The 20,882-nt window shown below is 39.3% G+C and overlaps 1 protein-coding gene across 1 annotated transcript; it reads left to right on the forward strand.

Annotated features, from left to right (window-relative positions):
- The first annotated feature begins 3,313 nt into the window (after positions 1–3,313).
- SNRPC (small nuclear ribonucleoprotein polypeptide C) lies at positions 3,314–19,646 on the forward strand. Its single transcript, XM_045543534.1, has 6 exons — positions 3,314–3,457; positions 3,817–3,859; positions 12,074–12,182; positions 14,568–14,657; positions 16,155–16,259; positions 19,293–19,646. Exons 1-6 carry the CDS (start codon positions 3,450–3,452, stop codon positions 19,415–19,417), a joined length of 480 nt encoding a protein of 159 aa, XP_045399490.1. The 5' UTR covers positions 3,314–3,449; the 3' UTR covers positions 19,418–19,646.
- Positions 19,647–20,882: the final 1,236 nt, after the last annotated feature.

The raw sequence follows: 20,882 nt of genomic DNA on the forward strand, positions 1-20,882 counted from the left end.
GTCATTCTCTGAGTATATATATGAGTCAGGTTCCAATCTAGAAAACAGAAACTACTCTTAAGTATTTAAGATAGGGAATTTAATCCAATTATCTCTGTGTTGGCAGAGATAAAAAGCCAAAGAGAGAATAACAAAAATAGCACAGCAATGAGTGATAGGAAGAAGCAACTGCCACCCTATCATGTGCCAGAAGGTGGAGTCCGGTAGGTCATTGGAGATAGCCTGATGTTGAGGGGTGGGGAGGGGATAGATACTCTGGCTTGGAAGTGGGGCAGGGGTAAGGGTGTACTCTGGCTTTTTCTTGTTTTTGTAGACAGAGTCTCGTCTTTTGCCCTGGCTAGAGTGCCGTGGCGTCAGCCTAGCTCACAGCAACCTCAAACTCCTGGGTTTAAGCAATCCTTCTGCCTCAGCCTCCCGAGTAGCCTGGACTACAGGCGCCCACCACCACGCCCGGCTAATTTTTCTATATATATATATTTTTTTAGTTGTCCATATAATTTCTTTCTATTTTTAGTAGAGACAGGGGGTGGGGGAGGAGGCGGGGCGGTCTCGCTCTTGCTCAGGCTGGTCTTGAACTCCTGACCTTGAGCGATCCTCCTGCCTCGGCCTCCCAGAGTGCTAGGATTACAGGCGTGAGCCACCGCACCCGGCCTAGTCTGGCTTTTTCCTTGGTCCCTCCAATCTCTAGAAAATGCCTCCTATTGATGGAGCCCAGTAACTCAGCCTGGAAGCCAACCAGTACATGAGTGCAGGCCATGCAGACCTTCACGGAATCAGCCCTCCACTGCCATTTTGAAAAGAACAGGGGAAAGGTGAAGAATGGACTTGAAGGCAAAATAGACCAGGATCAGCACATATGGAAATGAGAAAAAAACCAAAACATAATTGATGAATCCATCCCCTTGAGGAGAATCAACTAAGGGTACCTGCACAAAGGTGGGTTTCTAGAACTGCAATATTAAGATCCTAACATTTTCTCGAAAATGTCCTTTATAGCCTGGTTTGTCCAAACTAGAATCTTACTCTGGACCATATACTACATCTGGTTTTGTCTCTTAAAAATATTTTAAACTAGAACAACACCTTTTCTTGACTTAGTAAAGGAAAGAGGCCAGTTCTTTTAATGTCCCACCTTCTGTATTTGTTTGTTGCCTTTTGCTTTTCTTTAGCTTTATCCTCTATCTTGTAAACTTAATTAATCCAAGTTAAACATTTTTTAAAACAACACATCATAGTTGATGGTGCCTACTTAATGTTGGCATCCCAGCAGGAGACACATATCTGGTTGTTCTGCTATTAATAGTGCACAAATTTACCACTGTATTAGGGTATATTAATTTTAAAAAACCATGAGGTTTATCTTTTTTTAAAAAAGGAGAGCTTTATTTCTTGTGAAGGGTTCTCTACCCGCATGGCCATTCTGATAGGCTTGGAAACACTACTCCAGCCACAAGCCAGGAACACGTGTTTCAAGGGAGGGATAAAAGGGGAAGGAATTTTATATTTAGTGGGGAGGCTAATTTTACATATTTTACAAGCTATAGGAGGAGTCATGAATATTTATGAAGAGAAAACATGCATGTGTAATTGTGTTTTATAACTCCCATCCAGTCATGGCTGGGAACTCAGCATTAAGCCTTTTTTCTGGGGTCTCCTTAATGGAGAGAGATTAGTTCAGTTAGTGGAGGGGAGAGGAGTTTAGGATTTTATTTTTAGTTCACAAGTGGTAAGAGCCTTCATTGTACAGATAGTTAACTTGCCCCTTGGACCAGGAAGTAATCACTGTGGTACTTACCCTTTTCAAAGCTCAGTTTCCTCATCTGAAAAGTGAATAAATAGGGTTAAACAGATAGGGTTAAATAAATAGAGTGGATTAAATAAATTCATGTATTTAAAGAGCCTAGGACATAGTAAACATTCAAATAAAGTAGTAATTATTATTATTTTTTTAATTATGGCAAGAGCTAAGCAGCATAGCAATTATTGTTATTTTGGCTGCAACTCTACCATCAGAAAACGTGGAACAGAAGAACAAAAAACTTCTCCTCAGTTCCCAATCCCTTTCTAAAAGAGGGAGGCAGGCATTTTAGAGTCTTATAAAACAGGCTGGAAGTTTGGCCTTGGTGCTAAGACAGGTCATATATGTGGACAAGATACTTCTATCAATATCTTCCTATGTAATAACTACCATTTGTGGAGGAATTAGTATGTACAGACATTTTATTAAACACTTTAGAAGCATTTTCACATTTAATTCTTTCTTAAACTCTGCAAGTAAGAATTATTGCCCATATTTTCAGATGAGGAAACAAACTCAGAAAGATTAAATAACTTGCCTGAGTTGGACAGCTAGGAAGCAGCGAGATGAGACTTGAGAAACTGGGGATTCTACTATCTTCTGGGGTTAATGAGACTCAAAAAAGGCAGGATATGGAAAGAGGATTGCGCTTGGCTTTATTGCTTTAAAAAAACCTGATTTCTCAGTTGTCACCTTCTAAATAAGCTTTCTCTGTGTTCTATAAAGTTGAATTCCTTTCTTTTCTGCTTCGTTTTCCTCCTATAGTACTTTGCTCCATATAACCTACTGCTGAACATGTTGATTTTTTTTTTTTTTTAGAGACAGGGTCTGGCTCTGTTGCCTCGGACTCCCAGAGTGCTAGGATTACAGGCGTGGGCCACCGCGCCTGGTCCGTACTGTGTTGATTTTAATATATGTCTTACACCGTTACAATGTCAACTCCATGAGGACAAAGAGTTTTGTTTCTCACTGCTGTTTTCTCAGCATTTATAGCAGCACCTGGCACATAACAGAGAATCATTAGAGATCTGTCGAAAGAAGAAATATGCCCTTCCAGAAGCATCAAGAATCACGATTAGGTTGGGTGCGCGGTAGCTCACGCCTGTAATCCGCCTGTAATTTGGGAGGCCCTGGCGGGAGGATCCTTTGAGGCCAAGAGTTGCAGACTAGCCTGGACAATAGCCATAACCACCCCTCCCCGGCCCCCCCCCCCCCCCCCCCCGTCTCTGCAAAATAAATTAGCCAGTCAAGGTGGCGCGGTACTTGTAGTCCCGGCTACTCCGGAGGCTGACGCAGGCATATCGCTTGAGCCCAGGAATTTGAGGTTGCGGCGAGCTATGACGATGCCACTGCACGGCAGCCTGGGCGACAAACGAGACCCTATCTCAAAAAAGGAAAAAAAAAAAAAAAAAAAAAAAAAAAATCAAAATTGAATGAGCGTGGATTGGACCTCGTAGGTATCCTTAGCACTCCTTCTCGCCCTCCTATAGGTGAAGGGAAGAGACGGAAAAGCCCGCCCCTCGCTCTGCTATAGGCGGCCAGGTCTTCCAAAGTCTTGGGGCTGCCCTGGTAGGTTCCGCAGCGTCGGCGCTCGCAGTGTGCGTCATTTCCGGGCGTCGCAGAACGGAGTGGCCAACGGCCTGGAGAGAACATGCCCAAGTGAGTAGGGGACCTGAAATCCGAAGGTGGTCGCAGTTACTAATTGGCCCCATAGGAATGTGGGTTCTTGTTCTCAAACCTTCGAGGGATAGGAAGAGATCCGGGAAAAGGAGGGAGGGAGGCCGACCGGGAGCTCTGGACACCCCTTTTCGAGTGTGGAGGTCGACCCCGCTTAAAGCAGCAAAAAAAGCCTGGTTTATGTTAGGAGGCTTTATTTGACGCTTTTGAGTCGTGAGTAGGTTAGGTTTTTTATTTGTGTGGGTTTTTTGTTTTTCTCTTTGTTTTACCTTCATTGAACAGCACTTGCGTGGATGGGCATCTGTTAACTGGTTGTCATTTTTTGTTTTATCTCTTTTTAGGTTTTATTGTGACTACTGCGATACGTACCTAACCCATGACTCTGTAAGTGGCGTATTTTTTCATAGTTTCAAGAAGACTTACGTGTAATAACTAAGCAAGATTTTTTCTTTTTAGGTTTAAGTTTGTGCTTTTAGCTTGCTGAGGTTTAAAGCCTACTGCTTGGAGAAATTAATTGGAGGTGTTTATTTTTTTACCTTTCTTGTAACTGCTTTCATAATCTGAGGACACTTGCAAGAATTAGTCTTCCAGCAGTCAGTGTTTTCATCGGAGATCCAAATGAATAACGCTTTAGTAAATTTCAAGATGAAAAAAAATTAAATATTCCAGGAGAGTGTCTCAAATATTTGTTTGTGTCAAGTTACTCAAATGTTTGATTGACTAAAATGGGAAAAAATGCCTTGATATAAAAGAGTCCTTTGATTAGAAACTGCTTGACAGATAACACCACCTAAGACTCAGTGGTTTATTGTGTAAGTGTTCACATGCTTTACATGTATCATTCTGTCTAATGCTCTTAATAAACCTGTGAGGTTAAGTACTTTTATTATTTCCTCTTTACTGAGGAGGAAACTGAGAGTGTGGATAAATAACTGAACTGGATGTCACAAAACCAGTAAGCTGTATAGAGCTGGAGTGTGAGCCCAGGCAGTCTTACTCCAGAGCTTCTATGCCAGCAGTTCTTTTTGGTCTCAGGGCCCCTTTACACTCTTAAACTATATTTTATGTTTTTCTTTTTTTTTTTCTTTTTTTTGAGACAGAGTCTCACTCTGTTGCCCGGGCTACAGTGCCATGGCGTCAGCCTAGCTCACAGCAACCCCAAACTCCTGGGCTCAAGCAATCCTTCTGCCTCAGCCTCCCAAGTAGCTGCTACTACAGGCATGCGCCACCATGCCCGGCTAATTTTTTTTATATGTTATTAGTTGCCCAGATAATTTTTTTCTATTTTTCAGTAGAGACAAGGTCTCACTCTTGCTCAGGCTGGTTTCGAACTCCTGAGCTCAAACGATCTGCCTGCCTTGGCCTCCCAGAGTGCTAGGGATTACAGGCGTGAGCCACCACGCCCAGCCTACGTGCAATATTTTAAAAATGAAAAATAGCTATTTTCCGAAAGAAATACTTATCACGAAGAATGCATTGTTTTAGCATTTCTGCAAACCTCTGTAATGTCTGACTTAATAGAAAACAGCTAGATTCCTGGATTCTCATCTTTTTCTGCATTAAACTGGTTGAAGTATACAAGAAAATTCAACCTAACAATTACATATTGTTGAAGCCTTGTTTGTTTGTGGGTTTTTTTATTTTTTTTTATTTTTTGAGACAGAGTCTCGCTGTGTTCCCTGGGCTAGAGTGCCATGGTGTCAGCTTAGCTCACAGGAACCTCAAACTCTTGGGCTCAAGTGATCTTCCTGCCTCAGCCTCTCAAGTAGCTGGGACTACAGGTGTGTACCACCCTGCCTGGCTAATTTTTTCTATTTATAGTTGTCCGGCTAATTTCTTTCTATTTTTGGTATAGATGGGGTCTTGCTCTTGCTCAGGCTAGTCTCAAACTCCTGAGCTCAAGCGATCCTCCCGGCTCGGCCTCCCAGAGTGCTAGGATTATAGGTGTGAGTCACCATGCCCAGCCAAGAAGCCTTGTTTGTTAAGTGTGGATATTCTTTAATACTTTATATTATTATTGCATGAAAACTCAACACACGGTTAGTTGTAGTATGGAATCTGAAACCATTTCAAACTTTTCATACTGTTACAGTAAGTCCTGGCCAGGCAGGGTGGCTCACGCCTATATTCCTAGCACTCAGGGAGGCCGAGGCGGGAGGATCACTTGAGTTCAGGAGTTCGAGACTGGTGTGAGCAAGAGCAAGACACTGTTTCTACTAAAAATACAAAAAATTAGCTGGGTGTGGTGGCACATGCCTGTAGTCCCAACTACTCGGGAGGCTGATGTAGGAGGATCACTTGAAGTCCCAGCTACTCACGAGGCTGAGGTGGGAGGGTTGCTTGAGCCCGTGAGTTCAAGATCAGGGTAGACAACATAGCTAGGCCCCCTCCCCCCCGCCCCCGTCTCTCTTTTTTTTTTTTTTGTGACAGAGTCTCACTCTGTGTGCTGGGCTAGAGTGTTATGGCATCAGCCTAGCACACAGCAACCTCAAACTCCAGCAATCCCACTGCCTCAGCCTCCTGAGTAGCTGGGATTAGAGGCATGTGCCACCACACTCCCCTAATTTTTTCTTTATATTTTAGTTGTCCAGCTAATTTCTTTCTATTTTTTTTTTTTTTTTTTTTTTAGTAGAAATGGGGTCTCGCTCTTGCTCAGGCTGGTCTCAAACTCTTGAGCTCAAACGATCTACCGGCCTCGGCCTCCCAGAGTGCAAGGATTACAGGCGTGAGCCACCGCGCCTGGCCTATGCCTCCTCTCTTTAAAGGAAAGAAAAAAAGAAAGGATCAAAAGATTTACTGGTCTACCTTGCACTTTGAGTGGGTCTTTTACTGTGCATGGTTTTGTAACATGCATTGATGCGTTGGTTATTTGGAAAATGTTGATTCACTGAGTTATGCAGGTCTTCAAGTGTCCACACTTGATTATATAATAAAAAGTTATGTTTACTAATGTCACAATCTGATATCAGAACTGGTTTTAAATATTGGGAAGCTGTCAAGCTGATGGTGGCAGATAAGGTTTTCAGATTTTTGTTTGAAAACACAAATGTTATCCTTGGCAACAAGTACTATCAATTGCTTTCTTTGAAATGACAGGCTCACTCCATTCATTTTTGAGAAGTTCAAATATCTAGTTTGTTTCTCATTCTTTTAAATAAAAATGATGTTCCATCAAAGAGGCAGCTGGTAGAGCTTACAGCTTTAACAATTGTGTGCCTGCTTTTCCTTGAAATAGCATCATATTTTGGCATACTGCAGAAGTGCTTTTTACATACTTCATTTTGTCACTGAGAATATTAAAAAGGCATCAATACAAAGGTTGAGATTTAATAAAGTTAACAATTTTAGTGCTTCATTAAGGACTGTCTTAGTGAAACTGGCCTTTTCACCCCTGTAAGTGCATAGCATTGAAGAATACAGTGGTCACTAAGACAGAGTGCTACATGATTCATTCTAAAGTACCAGGAATTTATCATCATTAATGTAAATGTCAATATAGTGAAAAAGGAAAGTAATGTCTTAGTATTATCACGAAAAAACTTCATTCTTGCTGACTCCCTGAAAGGGTCTCAGAGACTCTTAGGTGTCTGTCTGTGAACTGTACCTTGAGAACTGCAGCTTTATACTTTGCTGCCTCTGCAGAAACCTTACTAAATTATAACTCTTTTTTATTGAGACAGAGTCTCACTCTGTTGCCCAGGCTAGAGTGCTGTGGCGTCAGCCTAGCTCACAGCAACCTCAAACTCCTGGGCTCAAGCTATCCTCCTGCCTCAGCCTCTCAAGTAGCTAGGACGACAGGCATGTGCCACCATGCCCGGCTGATTTTTTTGTATATATATTTTAGTTGTCCATATCATTTCTTTCTATTTTTAGTAGAGACGGGGTCTCATTCTTGCTCAGGCTGGTCTTGAACTCCTGAGCTCAAACGATCCGCCCGCCTCAGCCTCCCAGAGTGCTAGGATTACAGGTGTGAGCCACCTCGCCCGGCCCTAAATTATAACTCTTGATCATCTTATATGGTAGCTGCAAGAGCCTAGCCAGTGATTTCTCTGTTGTCACTTCATTAAAAGTTTTTCTAACACATGGTGAGGTGTAATTTAGTGTTAGTAGATTTGTGGAACATGTAAGTGAGGTGATTCCTTTTGATGAAATAATAGTTCTGAATATTGTTATAGATTAGCCTGGGAGAGACCTCTCCAATAAATAGATACTTTTAGTAGCTAGTCAGTTATTGCCTATAGATCCCTAGTTCTAGTCCTTTTTTATGGAGGGGGGGTATTCACCAACCCTCCTGTTAGGTAAAAACCCTGGTCATGTTTTCTGGAATTGTTAATGAAGGGGCTATGCCAGGAGTGGGGAACGTTTTTCTTGTTGGAAGGCCACATTAATTTAGCTGTAATCAAAGAAGGCCGCATTTAGGGAACTTCAATTAGATATACTTAAAAATGTACATTATTTTGTAAAAATTTAACTACTATGTACTTAATAATTTCAAAAAATGAAAAATATTTGTTAATTTTAAAGTTAACCTTTTAATGACTTTGTTGTGTCTGCTTTTTGTTGGAAAGCATTTGAATATTTGGTTGCAGCATGGAGGACCACAGTTTCAGTTGATCCTCTGGATGGTTGGTCATCAGTCATTTCTGACTTTAAGGGCATCTCGATTTGGGTTAGGTAAGAGAATGTAGATTTGCAGTGAAAGCAAGAAAGCATTTTTCCGGCATGTTGCTGAAGGCGTGGGTATTCTACTGCAGTTTTCCATATTTCAGTTGGATCTTTCTTAGCATAAAATAATGACTTTGAAATGTAATCTACTGAGAGCTCAATCAATTCCACCTGTAGTTCTTTAGGTGCCTTGGTGATATCAACTAGGTGAGGCTGAAATGCTAATTTGAGTGTGACGTCATCATTCTCAAAATCAGTGAACCTTTCATAGTAGTCTCCAATTAATAGGTCTGTAAGAGCTGCATATTCTTCAGGTGATTTGCATATGTCATCCTGCTCATGAGTGACACTTGCTAACTGGAGAAAATGTTCATCCAAAATTTGCCTTTTTTTTTTTTTTTGAGAGAGAGTCTTGCTCTGTTGCCTGGGCTAGAGTGTCATGGCGTCAGCCTAGCTCACACTCTGGGAGGCCGAGGTGGGTGGATCACTCGAGGTCAGGAGTTCGAGACCAGCCTGAGCAAGAGTGAGACCCTGTCTCTACTAAAAATAGAAAGAAATTATCTGGACAACTAAAAATATATATGTAGAAAAAATTGGCTGGGCATGGTGGCGCATGCCTGTAGTCCCAGCTACTCGGGAGGCTGAGGCAGGAGGATCACTTAAGCTCAGGGGTTTGAGGTTGCTGTGAGCTAGGCTGACGCCACGGCACTCACTCTAGCCCAGGCAACAGAGCGAGACTCTGTCTCAAAAAAAAAAAAAAAAGGAAAAGAAAATAGTAGCTTTAGCACAGAGATTTTGCTGATGCAAGATACAATGAAAAGAAATGAGAGCATCTGGATCTTTTAAAACTCTTTTTATCTGTACAATAAACCCTCCATGTTTTCCTGTCATGGAAGGTGCACCTTCTGTAAATACATTCACTAAATTTTGCAAGTTCTGTCCAACTTCACGGCATTTATCTTGAAAGTTGTTGAAGATATCTATTCCTTGTGTTCTGTTCGCAAGAGCACCCAAAGCAAGTAACTCCTCATAGCAAAGAAAATCTTCCCATATGACCTGGATGAAGTATAAAATCTGCATCAAGTTGGTAGTATCAGTTGATTCATCCAAAGTGATTGAGTAATTCATATTTTCCTTTTGAAGTATTGAATGAAGTTGTTCCGTTAAGTTGAAGGCTAATTCATGCTGCCAATCAGTTACGATTCTCCTTGAAAGGGCAGTTGTTTGTACTTTGAAACGTTATCGGGGTCTAAGCATCCTACAACTTCCAACAATGCATTCTTTCACAATTTCTACATCACTAGATGGCTTCTCTTTTTTTCCCAAGTATATAAGCTACTTTATAATTTGCTTCAGTGGCATTATTTCCAGGCCTTCTTGTTGTTTGAAATAGTTGTCTTTGCTTTTGCTTTTCATCTTTTAATTTGTGTAATAGAACCTTTCACGTCTCCCTCTAATTTAAAATGTTTGTGGTCCTTATGAGTGTTATGATGCTGATGAACATTGAATTTCTTTAATATTGATATTGCAGTATCACAAAGTAAACAAATCATCCTTAGCAGAAACAAGATAATATTGCAATTGCCAATCCTCATTAAAAATCTGTTTTCTTCCTTTAGCATTCTCTTGGTCTTCTTTGACATAATGGGCTTTTAAGCAGACAGAATTAAGAAATGCTGTTGAGCTGTGCAACTATTGACAAATTCCACTTCAAACAGAAACACACTGCATGGTTGTCAAAAGCTAATAACAGACTGGCATACTCCACCCCCATAAACTCTCACCAACCAGCCTTGTGTGTTAGTGGCACCAGTTAGGAGGGGGAAGTTAGAACTAAATCATGAGTGTAGCAGCCATCAATTTAGCCGTTATGGCTTACTAATGTTCTAATTGTGCCGGTCAGTCTGGGGGGATTATTTTGTTGAAACTTACTTTATTCTTTGGTGTTTTTAATATGTTCATTTTAAAAATCATAAAAGAAGGACAAAAATGTATTAATAAAAATAAAACGATTTGTTCTGTAAAATTTGTATTCAGTCAAAAGGCTGCCCTTAAGGACCTAGAAGGCCACATGTGGTTTCAGGGCCACAGGTTCCCTACCCCTGGGCTATGCTTTTCTACCCTTATTTTGGTGTTGTATTTTCATATACCTGCTCATCATCTTGCTAATGCCAGAATTCAGAGAATAGAAGCGTATTTCTTTATAATAAATGTCTATTTATGCAAAATGTCAGGAACCCTTGTAATGTCATTCTGAAGTGATATCTAGAAAAAATAGAAAATTTCCATGGTGATTGATTTTGACCCTTCCCTGTATAGTGGACTTAGAAATATATGAAAATATTCAGTGTTGTAACTTTTGGACTTTGGTTCTTAGGCATGATTTTGTTGTTAGGCTTAAGGTATCAGTGTTGTATTAGTGTAAGCAGTGGTTTGGGAGACAGGGAGCAATATTTTTAAATGTAGACTGTAGAAAGACAATCTCTTTTCAGTTGGCATTAGTCATGTCTGTTGCCTCTGAAGCAGTCATGTAAAGAGTGAGTATACCGGTGGTGAGATAGCCATGAGGAGCATCTGAATGAGATCTAGGTTCCAGGCTTTGATTTACTGCTTATCAGCTACATGTTTTGAGGCAAGTCTTTAATGATACTTCATATTATTATTGCTATACTACTGTATAATTGCTACTAATACTATAGTAGAAGATAATAACCTTGTGATTTTTTTCCCACCAATTTTATTGAATTATTTGCATTCAATTAAATGCACACATTTTAAGCATACAGTTCGATGACTTTTCAAGTAATTACAACTTGGTGTGTACGTTAAGATACAGAATATTTCTCTCACCCCAGAAGATTCCCCTGTGTTCCTTTGCAGTTAGTCCCCTGTACCACTGGCCTCAAGTGATCTGGTTTTTATTAATAAAGATTAGGGTGACCAGGGTTTATACCTTGAGTTACAACTTTTTGTGAATGGACTCTTACAGTATATATTCTTTATGTGTGTATCTGACTTTTTTCCTCAGCACAATGTTTTTGAGATTCATTCATGTTGCATATGTCAGTGATTTTTTTGTTTCTGAGTAGTATTCCACTATGCCGTGCACATGTGATTTTTATGAAGATTAATGGAGACACTGCTTGTAAAGTACATACTGTTGTGCCTGGCACATAGTAATTGTTCAGTAAATGTTAACTTAAAAAGGTTAAACATGTAGAGTTTAGTGTGTATCAGTTATACCTCAGTAAAGCTGTTAAAGAAGAAAAAGATTAGTAGGCTAGAGACAAAGGTCTATAGGTCAGACACACAAAGAATATATGCTGTAAGAGTCCATTCACAGGAAATTGTAACTGTTTTGTAAAACCCCTGGTCACCCTAATCTTTATGTGTATAGAGTCTATTCTCTAGACCTATAGTCATTTAAGAACATACTCTTATAGACAGTTACTGAAATGTATATAAGCTATATCATGTAGCTATGGAATAGCCTAAGAAAGGGCATTAAAATGGCATTGTGGTCTAAATCAGGGGTTTGCAAATCTTTTCTTAAGGGCCAGGTTGTAATGATTTTAGGTTTGTGAACATGGTCTTTGCTGCAATTACTCAACTCTGCTGTTGTAGAGAGAAGCCATAGATAATACATAAATGAATGGATGTGGCTGTATTCCAATACTTTTGTTTTTGTGTTTTTTTTTTTTTTTACAAAAACAAGTGGCTGGCCTATGGGCCATAGTTTGCCGACCCCTGGTCTAGGTAATAAATATAGTAAATAAATTCAATATGTTGCTGTAGAATGTTTATAAGTAATGCTTTAGCAGTCAACTAAAGCTGCTAGTGCTAGCCAGGCTACCTATATCAAGGTAAAGTGTTATAAAATTTTTAGTTTTGGAAATTTGTTTCTATCTCTCACATGACCTTTTTGTTTTATAGCCATCTGTGAGAAAGACACACTGCAGTGGTAGGAAACACAAAGAAAATGTGAAAGACTACTATCAAAAATGGATGGAAGAGCAGGCCCAGAGCCTGATTGACAAAACAAGTATGTTTCAGCCTCTTGTTTTGATGTGTTAAAATGGTCCCATTCTTTCTTTGTCCCTGTCTCTCTGTTGTTTTTCGCAGAAGCAACTCAGTCTGAATGATAAATAGGAGCATTTAGACATCCTGAATGAAAGAAGTGGAGGGTCATTGGTTTCCCAGGGATATAGGAACACATTAATTAATATTAATTACTGAGGATAGAGCAGTCAGAGATAGAGCAATCAGGTATTGGTTAGACTGGGAGGTGAGGCAGAGAAGAATAGAGTTGCCTAATGTTTGTTTATTGACGTGGACCAGATTTATATAGCAAATTTATATAAAACCTCCTTTGTAGTGATCCATAGTTTTTAGAAGTGTTTTCCTGTTGTAATAGGAAAAGGTAGGGGGTAGGTTTATGATTCTTTCCAAGTAGTTTGAGAGGCTTTATTTAGGTTTCTTAGTTGTAGTCCTGACAAAGAGAACTAGTCAAAAAGAAACTAAGTGATGTATAATAACAAAATAGTCTGAGTATGTTTTGGACCCCTGTTGTATATCATAGTCTTTTTGTTAATTAGGTGCATTTTATTGTTCTGGTTTGTTGGGTCTAAGGCACTGACAGAAGGAGATGTTGCATTTTTACTTTAGATCATGCTGGTGTATTTGAATCACAGCCTTATTAAAATCATTCATTATACCTAGCGGGCAGCCAAATGTGGACTTTGTGATGTGATTTTTTAAAAAAGCGAAACTATTGTGATACATTTCAAATAAAGGAAAAAGACAAGTTTAATGAAAGACATTCCCATTCTGCACCCCCCTCCCAATTCTTATCACCCAGCTGCATCACTCTTGTTTTGTTTATACCAAGGTTCTCATGGACATTTACTTTACTTTATGCCAAGGTACTATGGACATTTAGTACCTTTTGTACCTTTAGTACATTTTGTTTTGGGAGTCTATCTGTGCATTGTAGCATGTTTAGTAGCATCTCTGGCATTTACCCACTAGATGCCAGTACCAACCCTCAGTTGTGACTACTATAAATGTCTCCAGGTATTGCCCAATTTTCGCGGGTGGGGGGGGGCAACAAATTATTTCTGGCTGAGAGCCACTGAATATCTTCATTTACCCCCTTTCTCCATCCTGGATTATTATGGAACAAACCTCAGACATTTTCTCATTTCATGTGAAAAAATAAATTATGCTGTAATCTTTTTTTCCTCCTATTTGAAAAGATGTTAGAAATTTCTTGGCATTATAACATTAACAATATATTCTCTAGTTAGTTTTCATATGCAGCAAAAGAATTTGGGGTGAGTAAACATTTGATTGAGGAGAGGAGGCAAGCCCCCAGGGACATCCCTTATGATGTCTGTGATTATGTTGACATTTTCGGAGCCAGTGGTTTAGTTTCTCCCTTTTCTTTACAAGCTGTCCTCCTACACAGGGTGTGGGAGGGGTTTTTCTGATTGGAAAAGCGCTTATTGGGGTATAACCCCTGGTAGAGCACAGGCTTTATTCAGAGGCATATGAGTAGCTTTTCATAAATCTCTGAGTCATTTTTTTGGATCTGATCCCCACGAATTATCAGTAATTGACTTGAGTAATTTGACCTTGTTCGCATTGATGGGGATGGAGTGGGATGGGCTGCAGACAGCACTGAATTGGCAAGGGCTTACGTGAGGAATAGATTTTGTGAGTGTGTATTTTAATATTTATTTGTGACTGCTTTCTAAAACCAAATACAGATGAACTTCAATTTCTTTAGTTTTCACTTGGGCCTCGTATTATCTGAAAGAAAAATTAAAAGTTGATTGTATTGGACTTTTTTAAAGATCATAGTCTCCTTTAGGACAGGCTTTTGCTTTGAAATCTTTGTTTTTCTTCATCTCCTAGCTCAGTGCATTAATTTCAAAACTGATTAACCAATATGGTGTATTGTTTTGACCCAAGACCGCACAGAAAGGATAGAAGGAAGAGTAGAAAGTTTATAAAGCCTGACCTTTGGGCATGTATGTACACTATTCAAACAAAACTGCGATTGGCTTGAATTGATTATAAACCACATCTACAGATAAAGATGACAGCTTCTCTTTGGTGAAAGACATTGCTAGGAAGGAAATTTTCATTCCAATCTCCCATAGTTTAATTTAGCCATAGAAATGCTAAGTAAAAATAGCTTAAAGAACCTAAATCAGTAAACCAATTAATTGCAATTTTAGGTAGTGAATATCTAAAAATGATTTTAAAACTGTAGAGCTATGATGTAGTAACTTTAGATGAATGTTTGCAGGAATAAAGTAATCAGAACCATTAAAGATTTAAAAGAAAGCAGTTATTTTAGTAAATAGGTTGTTGAATTCTTATTCATCATTTGTTGTGTTTTTTCTCAACCTTATATCCAAAGCGGCTGCATTTCAACAAGGAAAAATACCTCCTACTCCATTCTCTGCTCCTCCTCCTGCAGGGGCGATGATTCCGCCTCCCCCCAGTCTTCGTAAGTTTACAGTTTTTACTTTAAGGGCTGTAACTGGGCAGATTATTCCTTGATTATGTTAGATTATCTCACAGTTGGCTTTTGAATGCTTGTTGAATGAATACATAGTAATAGAAAACAACTTTGGTGGTATAATTTCTAAAATAACTTTAGAGTTAACTTTTGATTGCACTGTTACTAGGATATTGTATTTGTGGCATCCCAAGTATTGGTGCAAGACAAATTCAAATGGAAAGCTCAGAATGAACTTGAGATTAGATGAGCTGACACATGAATAGGAGTTGCTGAATACATTAAAGTATTTACTGCTATGAACACAGCACTGGAGGACTGAAATAGCTGATAAACTCCTCAGTCTTTCCCCTATTTTCTAAACCACCTAACGCTGTAATACATACTTTGTGAAAGATAAGAATTGGATAGTTGAGTGGATCATAGGCCTCTGCTCTCTTTGAAAGTTTGTTTCTGCATGGCAGATATATATATCATGGAATACTACTCAGCTGTAAAAAAACGAAATCATGTCTCTGTAGTAGCATGGATGGAACTGGAGGCTGTTTTTTTAAGTGTAATAACTCAGAAACAGAAAGTCAAATACTACATGTTCTCACAAGTGGAAGCTAAATAATGTGTACATATGGATAGAGAGTGTGGAATAATAAACCTTGGAGACTCAGAAGGGTGGAAGAATGGGAGGGGGTGAGGGATGAGAAGTTACTTAACGGGTACAGTGTACACTATTCTGGTGATGGTTATACTATTTATAAAAGCTCAGACTTCACCACTCCATAATATATCCATGTATCAAAACTGTACTTTTACCTCGTAAATGTATCCAAATTTAAGAAAAGGGATCTGAAATTCCACATTTGTGGCTTAAGTTCATCAGGAGCTCTATAGAAGGTACAACCCCCCCCCACCCTTTAAAATTAAAATCTCAGATATATATATATATTTTTTTTTTTGAGACAGACTCTTACTTTGTTGCCCAGGCTAGGGTGAGTGCTGTGGCGTCAGCCTAGCTCACAGCAACCTCAAACTCCTGGGCTCAAGTGATCCTCCTGCCTCAGCCTCCCGAGTAGCTGGGACTACAGGCATGCGCCACCATGCCCGGCTAATATTTTCTATATATTTTTAATTATATGGCTAATTTCTTTCTATTTTTAGTAGAGACGGGGTCTTACTCTTGCTTAGGCTGGTCTTGAACTCCATATCTCGAGCAATCTTCCCGCCTTGGCCTCCCAGAGTGCTAGGATTACAGGCGTGAGCCACCAGGCCTGGCCTCAGAATATTTTTTAATCTGGGGAACCTGATTTCATTTTCTAAAGTTTTATGGCATGTGATTTTTTTTTTGGATCCACTGTTATAAAAAGAAACAATAAGAGGTCTCTTGTTTCTGAATTGGAACCAGTTCATGCGGCCCTATTAGTTTTACTAAGAAGAGAAAATGTCAACATATAAGCATACCTTAACCACAGGCTCTTTTCTTTATTCCAGCGGGTCCTCCTCGTCCTGGTATGATGCCAGCACCCCATATGGGGGGTCCTCCCATGATGCCAATGATGGGCCCTCCTCCTCCTGGGATGATGCCAGTGGGACCTGGTAAGTTTGAATATCTTTCCTTCTAGTATGTTCCATCGTGTTTTAGTTCTCCAGTTAAATGGAATTCCTAATTAGCTGTCTAAATGTGTTTTTGCCAATTAAATTTGGTCAATTATTAAGGATAAAAAGATTCTTGAAAAAATTCGGAGAGGGGCCAAAAAAAGAAATATTTGTTTATCAGTATAATTGGGTGTTATCCAAGGACCTTGTCTTACTAAAAGCAAGATAGGGCTGCTTCTGTTTTTCTTCTTCTCCCTCCCTCCTGTCATCTTACCTCATCCTGACTTTTGGCCATTTATAATGAATAGAAAGATAGATGAACTTGTTCCATTTGAGGGATGGGAGAAAGGTAGATATATTTTCTCAGTTTTGATTTGGAGCAGAGCTACCTTCTGTTGTTGGTTTAATCTTGCAGGTTAACTAGACCAAATCAGTATTTGAAAAAGGCTGTAGGCCTGGTAGTTGGTTTTTTAATTCTGGAAGTGGAGGGGAAACCTTATACCTGAAACATTTTATTTTAATGTAAACATAAATGTTCATTAATTTGTAAATCTTCCCGATACCTGGGCAGGACCTTTGCTTTGAGAGTGAGTCCGCTGATTCTGACACCTTACATTTCATGCATAAACCAATAAACCATAACCATTATCCATCTTCTACCAACTTTAGTTTCATTTTTTTTGAAGTGGTTAGAGACCTTGTGGTACAGTCTATTAATAATAGTTCCCATCTTTTAGGATTATTTCTGCCTTCCAGATTTGTGAGCATTTTTGGGGGATGATTTGCCTCAGTTTTATAAGTATCAAGTTAGCTTTCCAAGAAACAGTTTTCATTTCACACTCATATTTTATTGGTTTTCAGAATAGATTATGTAATTACAGTAATAACTACAAGTGACATACCCAGGTTTGGGAACAGATAATGACAGACTGATGCCTGTAACTTATCTGGAAAGACAAGGTGCAAAGTTACTAAACTAGCTTCCTAGCCAGTATTCAGTATACCTACTTTCGGTATCATTTAAAGGGGTAGATAAAGAGAGTTCCTGCCTTACTGACTTGAACCCAGAACATAATCAAAATTATTTAGATGGCTTTAGCATCCTAAATCAGGGTCACAAATTCAGATTCCTAGAGAGGTTAGGGATGTGGTGAACTAGGGAATGCACAACCCATCTAAAGGAGGCTTCTAGAACTCAGCTTCAACCTATAATTGACATTTGAGAATATAGGCTTGGTGTTGTCAGTTCTCCTGAGGTTGTTTTTTTGTTTTGTTTTTTAACCAGGATAAAATAAGATTGTGGGATTTGTGTTAAAATAATTGAGTAGGTGGTGGTGGGTGGGCAGGGATAGGAATGGGTGGGGAGTGTAGATAAACAAAGTTGGCCATGGGTGGGTAATTGTTGAAGCTGGATGATGGATACATGGATGTTCATTATACTATTCCTGTGTATGTTTGTATATTTCCATAATAAAAAGTTTACAAGAAATAGGGAATCTAGACATCTAATGAAATCCCAATGTTGGCAACTAATTCAAATTAAATCCGCTATGCAGACCAAAGAAAATAAGTTTTCAGGTGCCCAGTTTTTTTTTCTTTTTTTTTTCCGAGACAGAGTCTCACTCTGTTGCCCGGGCTAGAGTGCCGTGGCGTCAGCCTACCTCACAGCAACCTCAAACTCCTGGGCTCGAGCAACCCTCCTGCCTCAGCCTCCCGAGTAGCTGGGACTACAGGCATGCACCACCATGCCTGGCTAATTTTTTCTATATATATATTTTTAGCTGTCCATATAATTTCTTTCTATTTTTAGTAGAGACGGGGTCTCGCTCTTGCTCAGGCTGGTCTCGAATTCCTGAGCTCAAACAATCCGCCTGCCTCGGCCTCCCAGAGTGCTAGGATTATAGGTGTGAGCCACCGCGCCCGGCCACCCAGTTTTTAATGTTTGGTCTATATCAGTTTCCTTGAAGAAATGCTTTTGAATATAGGTTATGTTAAACATGGGCCTTTATGTGGTATTTAGAAGTTTAGTATTATTCTCTGTTCCTGTTGAAATTGGTCTTAAAAAAAATTCTGTACCTGTTGGATTTTGTGTCTTTGCATATAGTCGTGTTCCACTTTTTGTTATAAGGCTATATTCAACTTTGAATATAGTTTTCTCCTGAACCGTTTACTGCAAACTTAATCAAAATTATTTAGTTAAAAATAAATAGGTAAAATTTGATATTTATAAAGAATATATGTAACATGAAAATTATGAGGCATAATAATAAAATGAATATCCGTGAACCTATCACCCAGCTGAGGAAGTAGAACATTATCAATTCCCTTGAAGCTGCCTGTGTTCCTTTCCTACCCCTCTGCTTGCCCTCCCCTCCCTGGCTCATTTATTTGGCTGGTTTATTGATGGGACACGTAAAAAAATTAATAGTTTCTAATATGCATTAGAAAAATCAGATTTTTGTATGTGCTAATTGTTATAAATCACATTATTGCCTATTATTTTTCTTGACTTGAGCTAAGTATGGTTACTAACAGGTTCTCAGCATGGGCCTCCTGCTCACCTTTCCTACAACTCCGAACAAACGCTTAGTGGTAAGATTGTCCTCTGTGCCTGTGTACATTCATGAAATAGCTCCTGGTTATATGGTGGATATAACTGATTAAAAGAGCTGACTGAATAACATGTGACTTAGTTGTGAATTTCCCTGAGTGAGAAAAAAGGTCAGTTTAGGGAACTAGTGTCCCTGGTGATTTCTGGAAAGCAGTCTATTAATAGTTTCCCCCTTACTACTATCATTAGATCATGATTTCCCCATGGTTCTTGTGTTGACCTTTTTGTTTTTTGTTTGAGAATGTCTAAGTAATTTACAGATGTGATGAATTTGTTGCATTTCTTCTGTCAAGTATGTCTTTTTTCCAGCATTTTGCAGGGGGGTGGCTACTTTTTTTTGTTTTTAATTGAAGTCCCATCAAACTCTCATAAATGGTATTTTCTGACTCCCTTCTTTTCCTTTTCTTTGTTTTGTCCTACAGCTCCTGGAATGAGGCCACCCATGGGAGGCCACATGCCAATGATGCCTGGGCCCCCAATGATGAGACCTCCTGCCCGTCCCATGATGGTGCCCACTCGGCCTGGAATGACTCGACCAGACAGATAAGGATAGAGGGGAGGTCTCTTTATGTCAGTTTTATATTACATGTTCTGCTTCACCAGGAGATCATGGTGCTGTGACTCTGGATGTTTTCTTAACAGCATGATACGGAAGACTTGCTCCCCCTTCCTATCAAAGAGAGAATAGTTTTGAAGGGAAGAAGTGGAACCAAAAAAGGGCAGTTTTTGTTTGTATTGTGAAATGTGAAAATAAAATTGTCAACTCTTTTAGTTAAGTGTGTTCCCTTTTTCCTCCCCTCTGTATTCTGTGTGTATTACAAAGGAGATGAAACATTTCAGTTGTGTTTTTCTAGCCCATTCTCTCTTCAGCATGTCCTCTATGTGAAATTCGTTTTCCTTAGCTGTATTGTGAATCTCTTTGAGCACCCTGCCTTTATTTAGTAAAGTTGTCTTGTGCAGGATTTTGGTAAATCTAACACTTGTAGAGCTTTTGTTGGTTAAAATAATAAACAGCACAATTGGTTAAATTTTCACATGACTAACACTTTGTGTAGTAAGTAGAAAGTTTTAAGTCTTTTATGCTGAAGTAGAGGAAAATACTTCATGTTGCCTGCATGTCAGCTGAGAATGGAGAATCTCAGCTTCTCCTTTCTCTTAGCTCCGTTCTTTCTTGGCCTCAGATAGTTGGAAAACTTTGTATGGCAATGATAAAATTATGCAGATGTCTGTGTTACAGAAGGTGTTTTTAGAATCCTGTTTGTTACATAACCAGGCAGTAAAAGCAGGATATTTTCAGGGAAGCATCTAGAAAGTAAGCCATTGGCACTGTTCATATTCAGTGCAGTGTAAAATTTAAATTCTTTCATGTCACAAGTGGGAATGAAAACTGTTATAACTGCTGGGGAGGGCAATTTGGCTATATTTATCAGAATTACAACACCTATGTCCCTTGACCTTGAGTTTCCGTGTCTATCAGTTTATCCTGCGGTTAGGCTTGCACATGTATGAAATGGTATGTGTGTAAGATTAAGCATTGCAGCAAAAGGTTGTGAATAACATTCATGTCCAATGATAGTGGACTGATTTATCAAAAAGTTTCATATACTGTGCATGTTAAAACAGAATAAGGAAGCTCTATGTACTGAAAGGTAGGCATCTCCCAGATACATGTTGTTCTGCACCTTGGTTTAGTCATATAGCAATGTATTGTTTGCTATCCTTTATTTTTATTTTTTAATTTTTTATCTTTAAAAAGCAATTTTTTTTAGAGACAGAGTTGCTATGTTGCTCAGGCTGGCCTCAAACTCCTAGGCTTCAGTGATCCTCCCAACTCAGCCTCCCAAGTAGCTGGGACTGCAGGCATGCAGCACCACGCCTTGCCTGCTATCTTTTTTTTTAAAGGAATTATCTGTATTTGCCTGTGTATGCACAAAAGTTTCTGCAAGGACAGATAAGCAACTTGTAATACTGGTCGCTCATGATGCGTGAAGTGGGTAGCTGGGGGAAAGAAA

Source organism: Lemur catta, chromosome 2, assembly GCF_020740605.2.
Source record: "Lemur catta isolate mLemCat1 chromosome 2, mLemCat1.pri, whole genome shotgun sequence".
NCBI lineage: Eukaryota > Metazoa > Chordata > Mammalia > Primates > Lemuridae > Lemur > Lemur catta.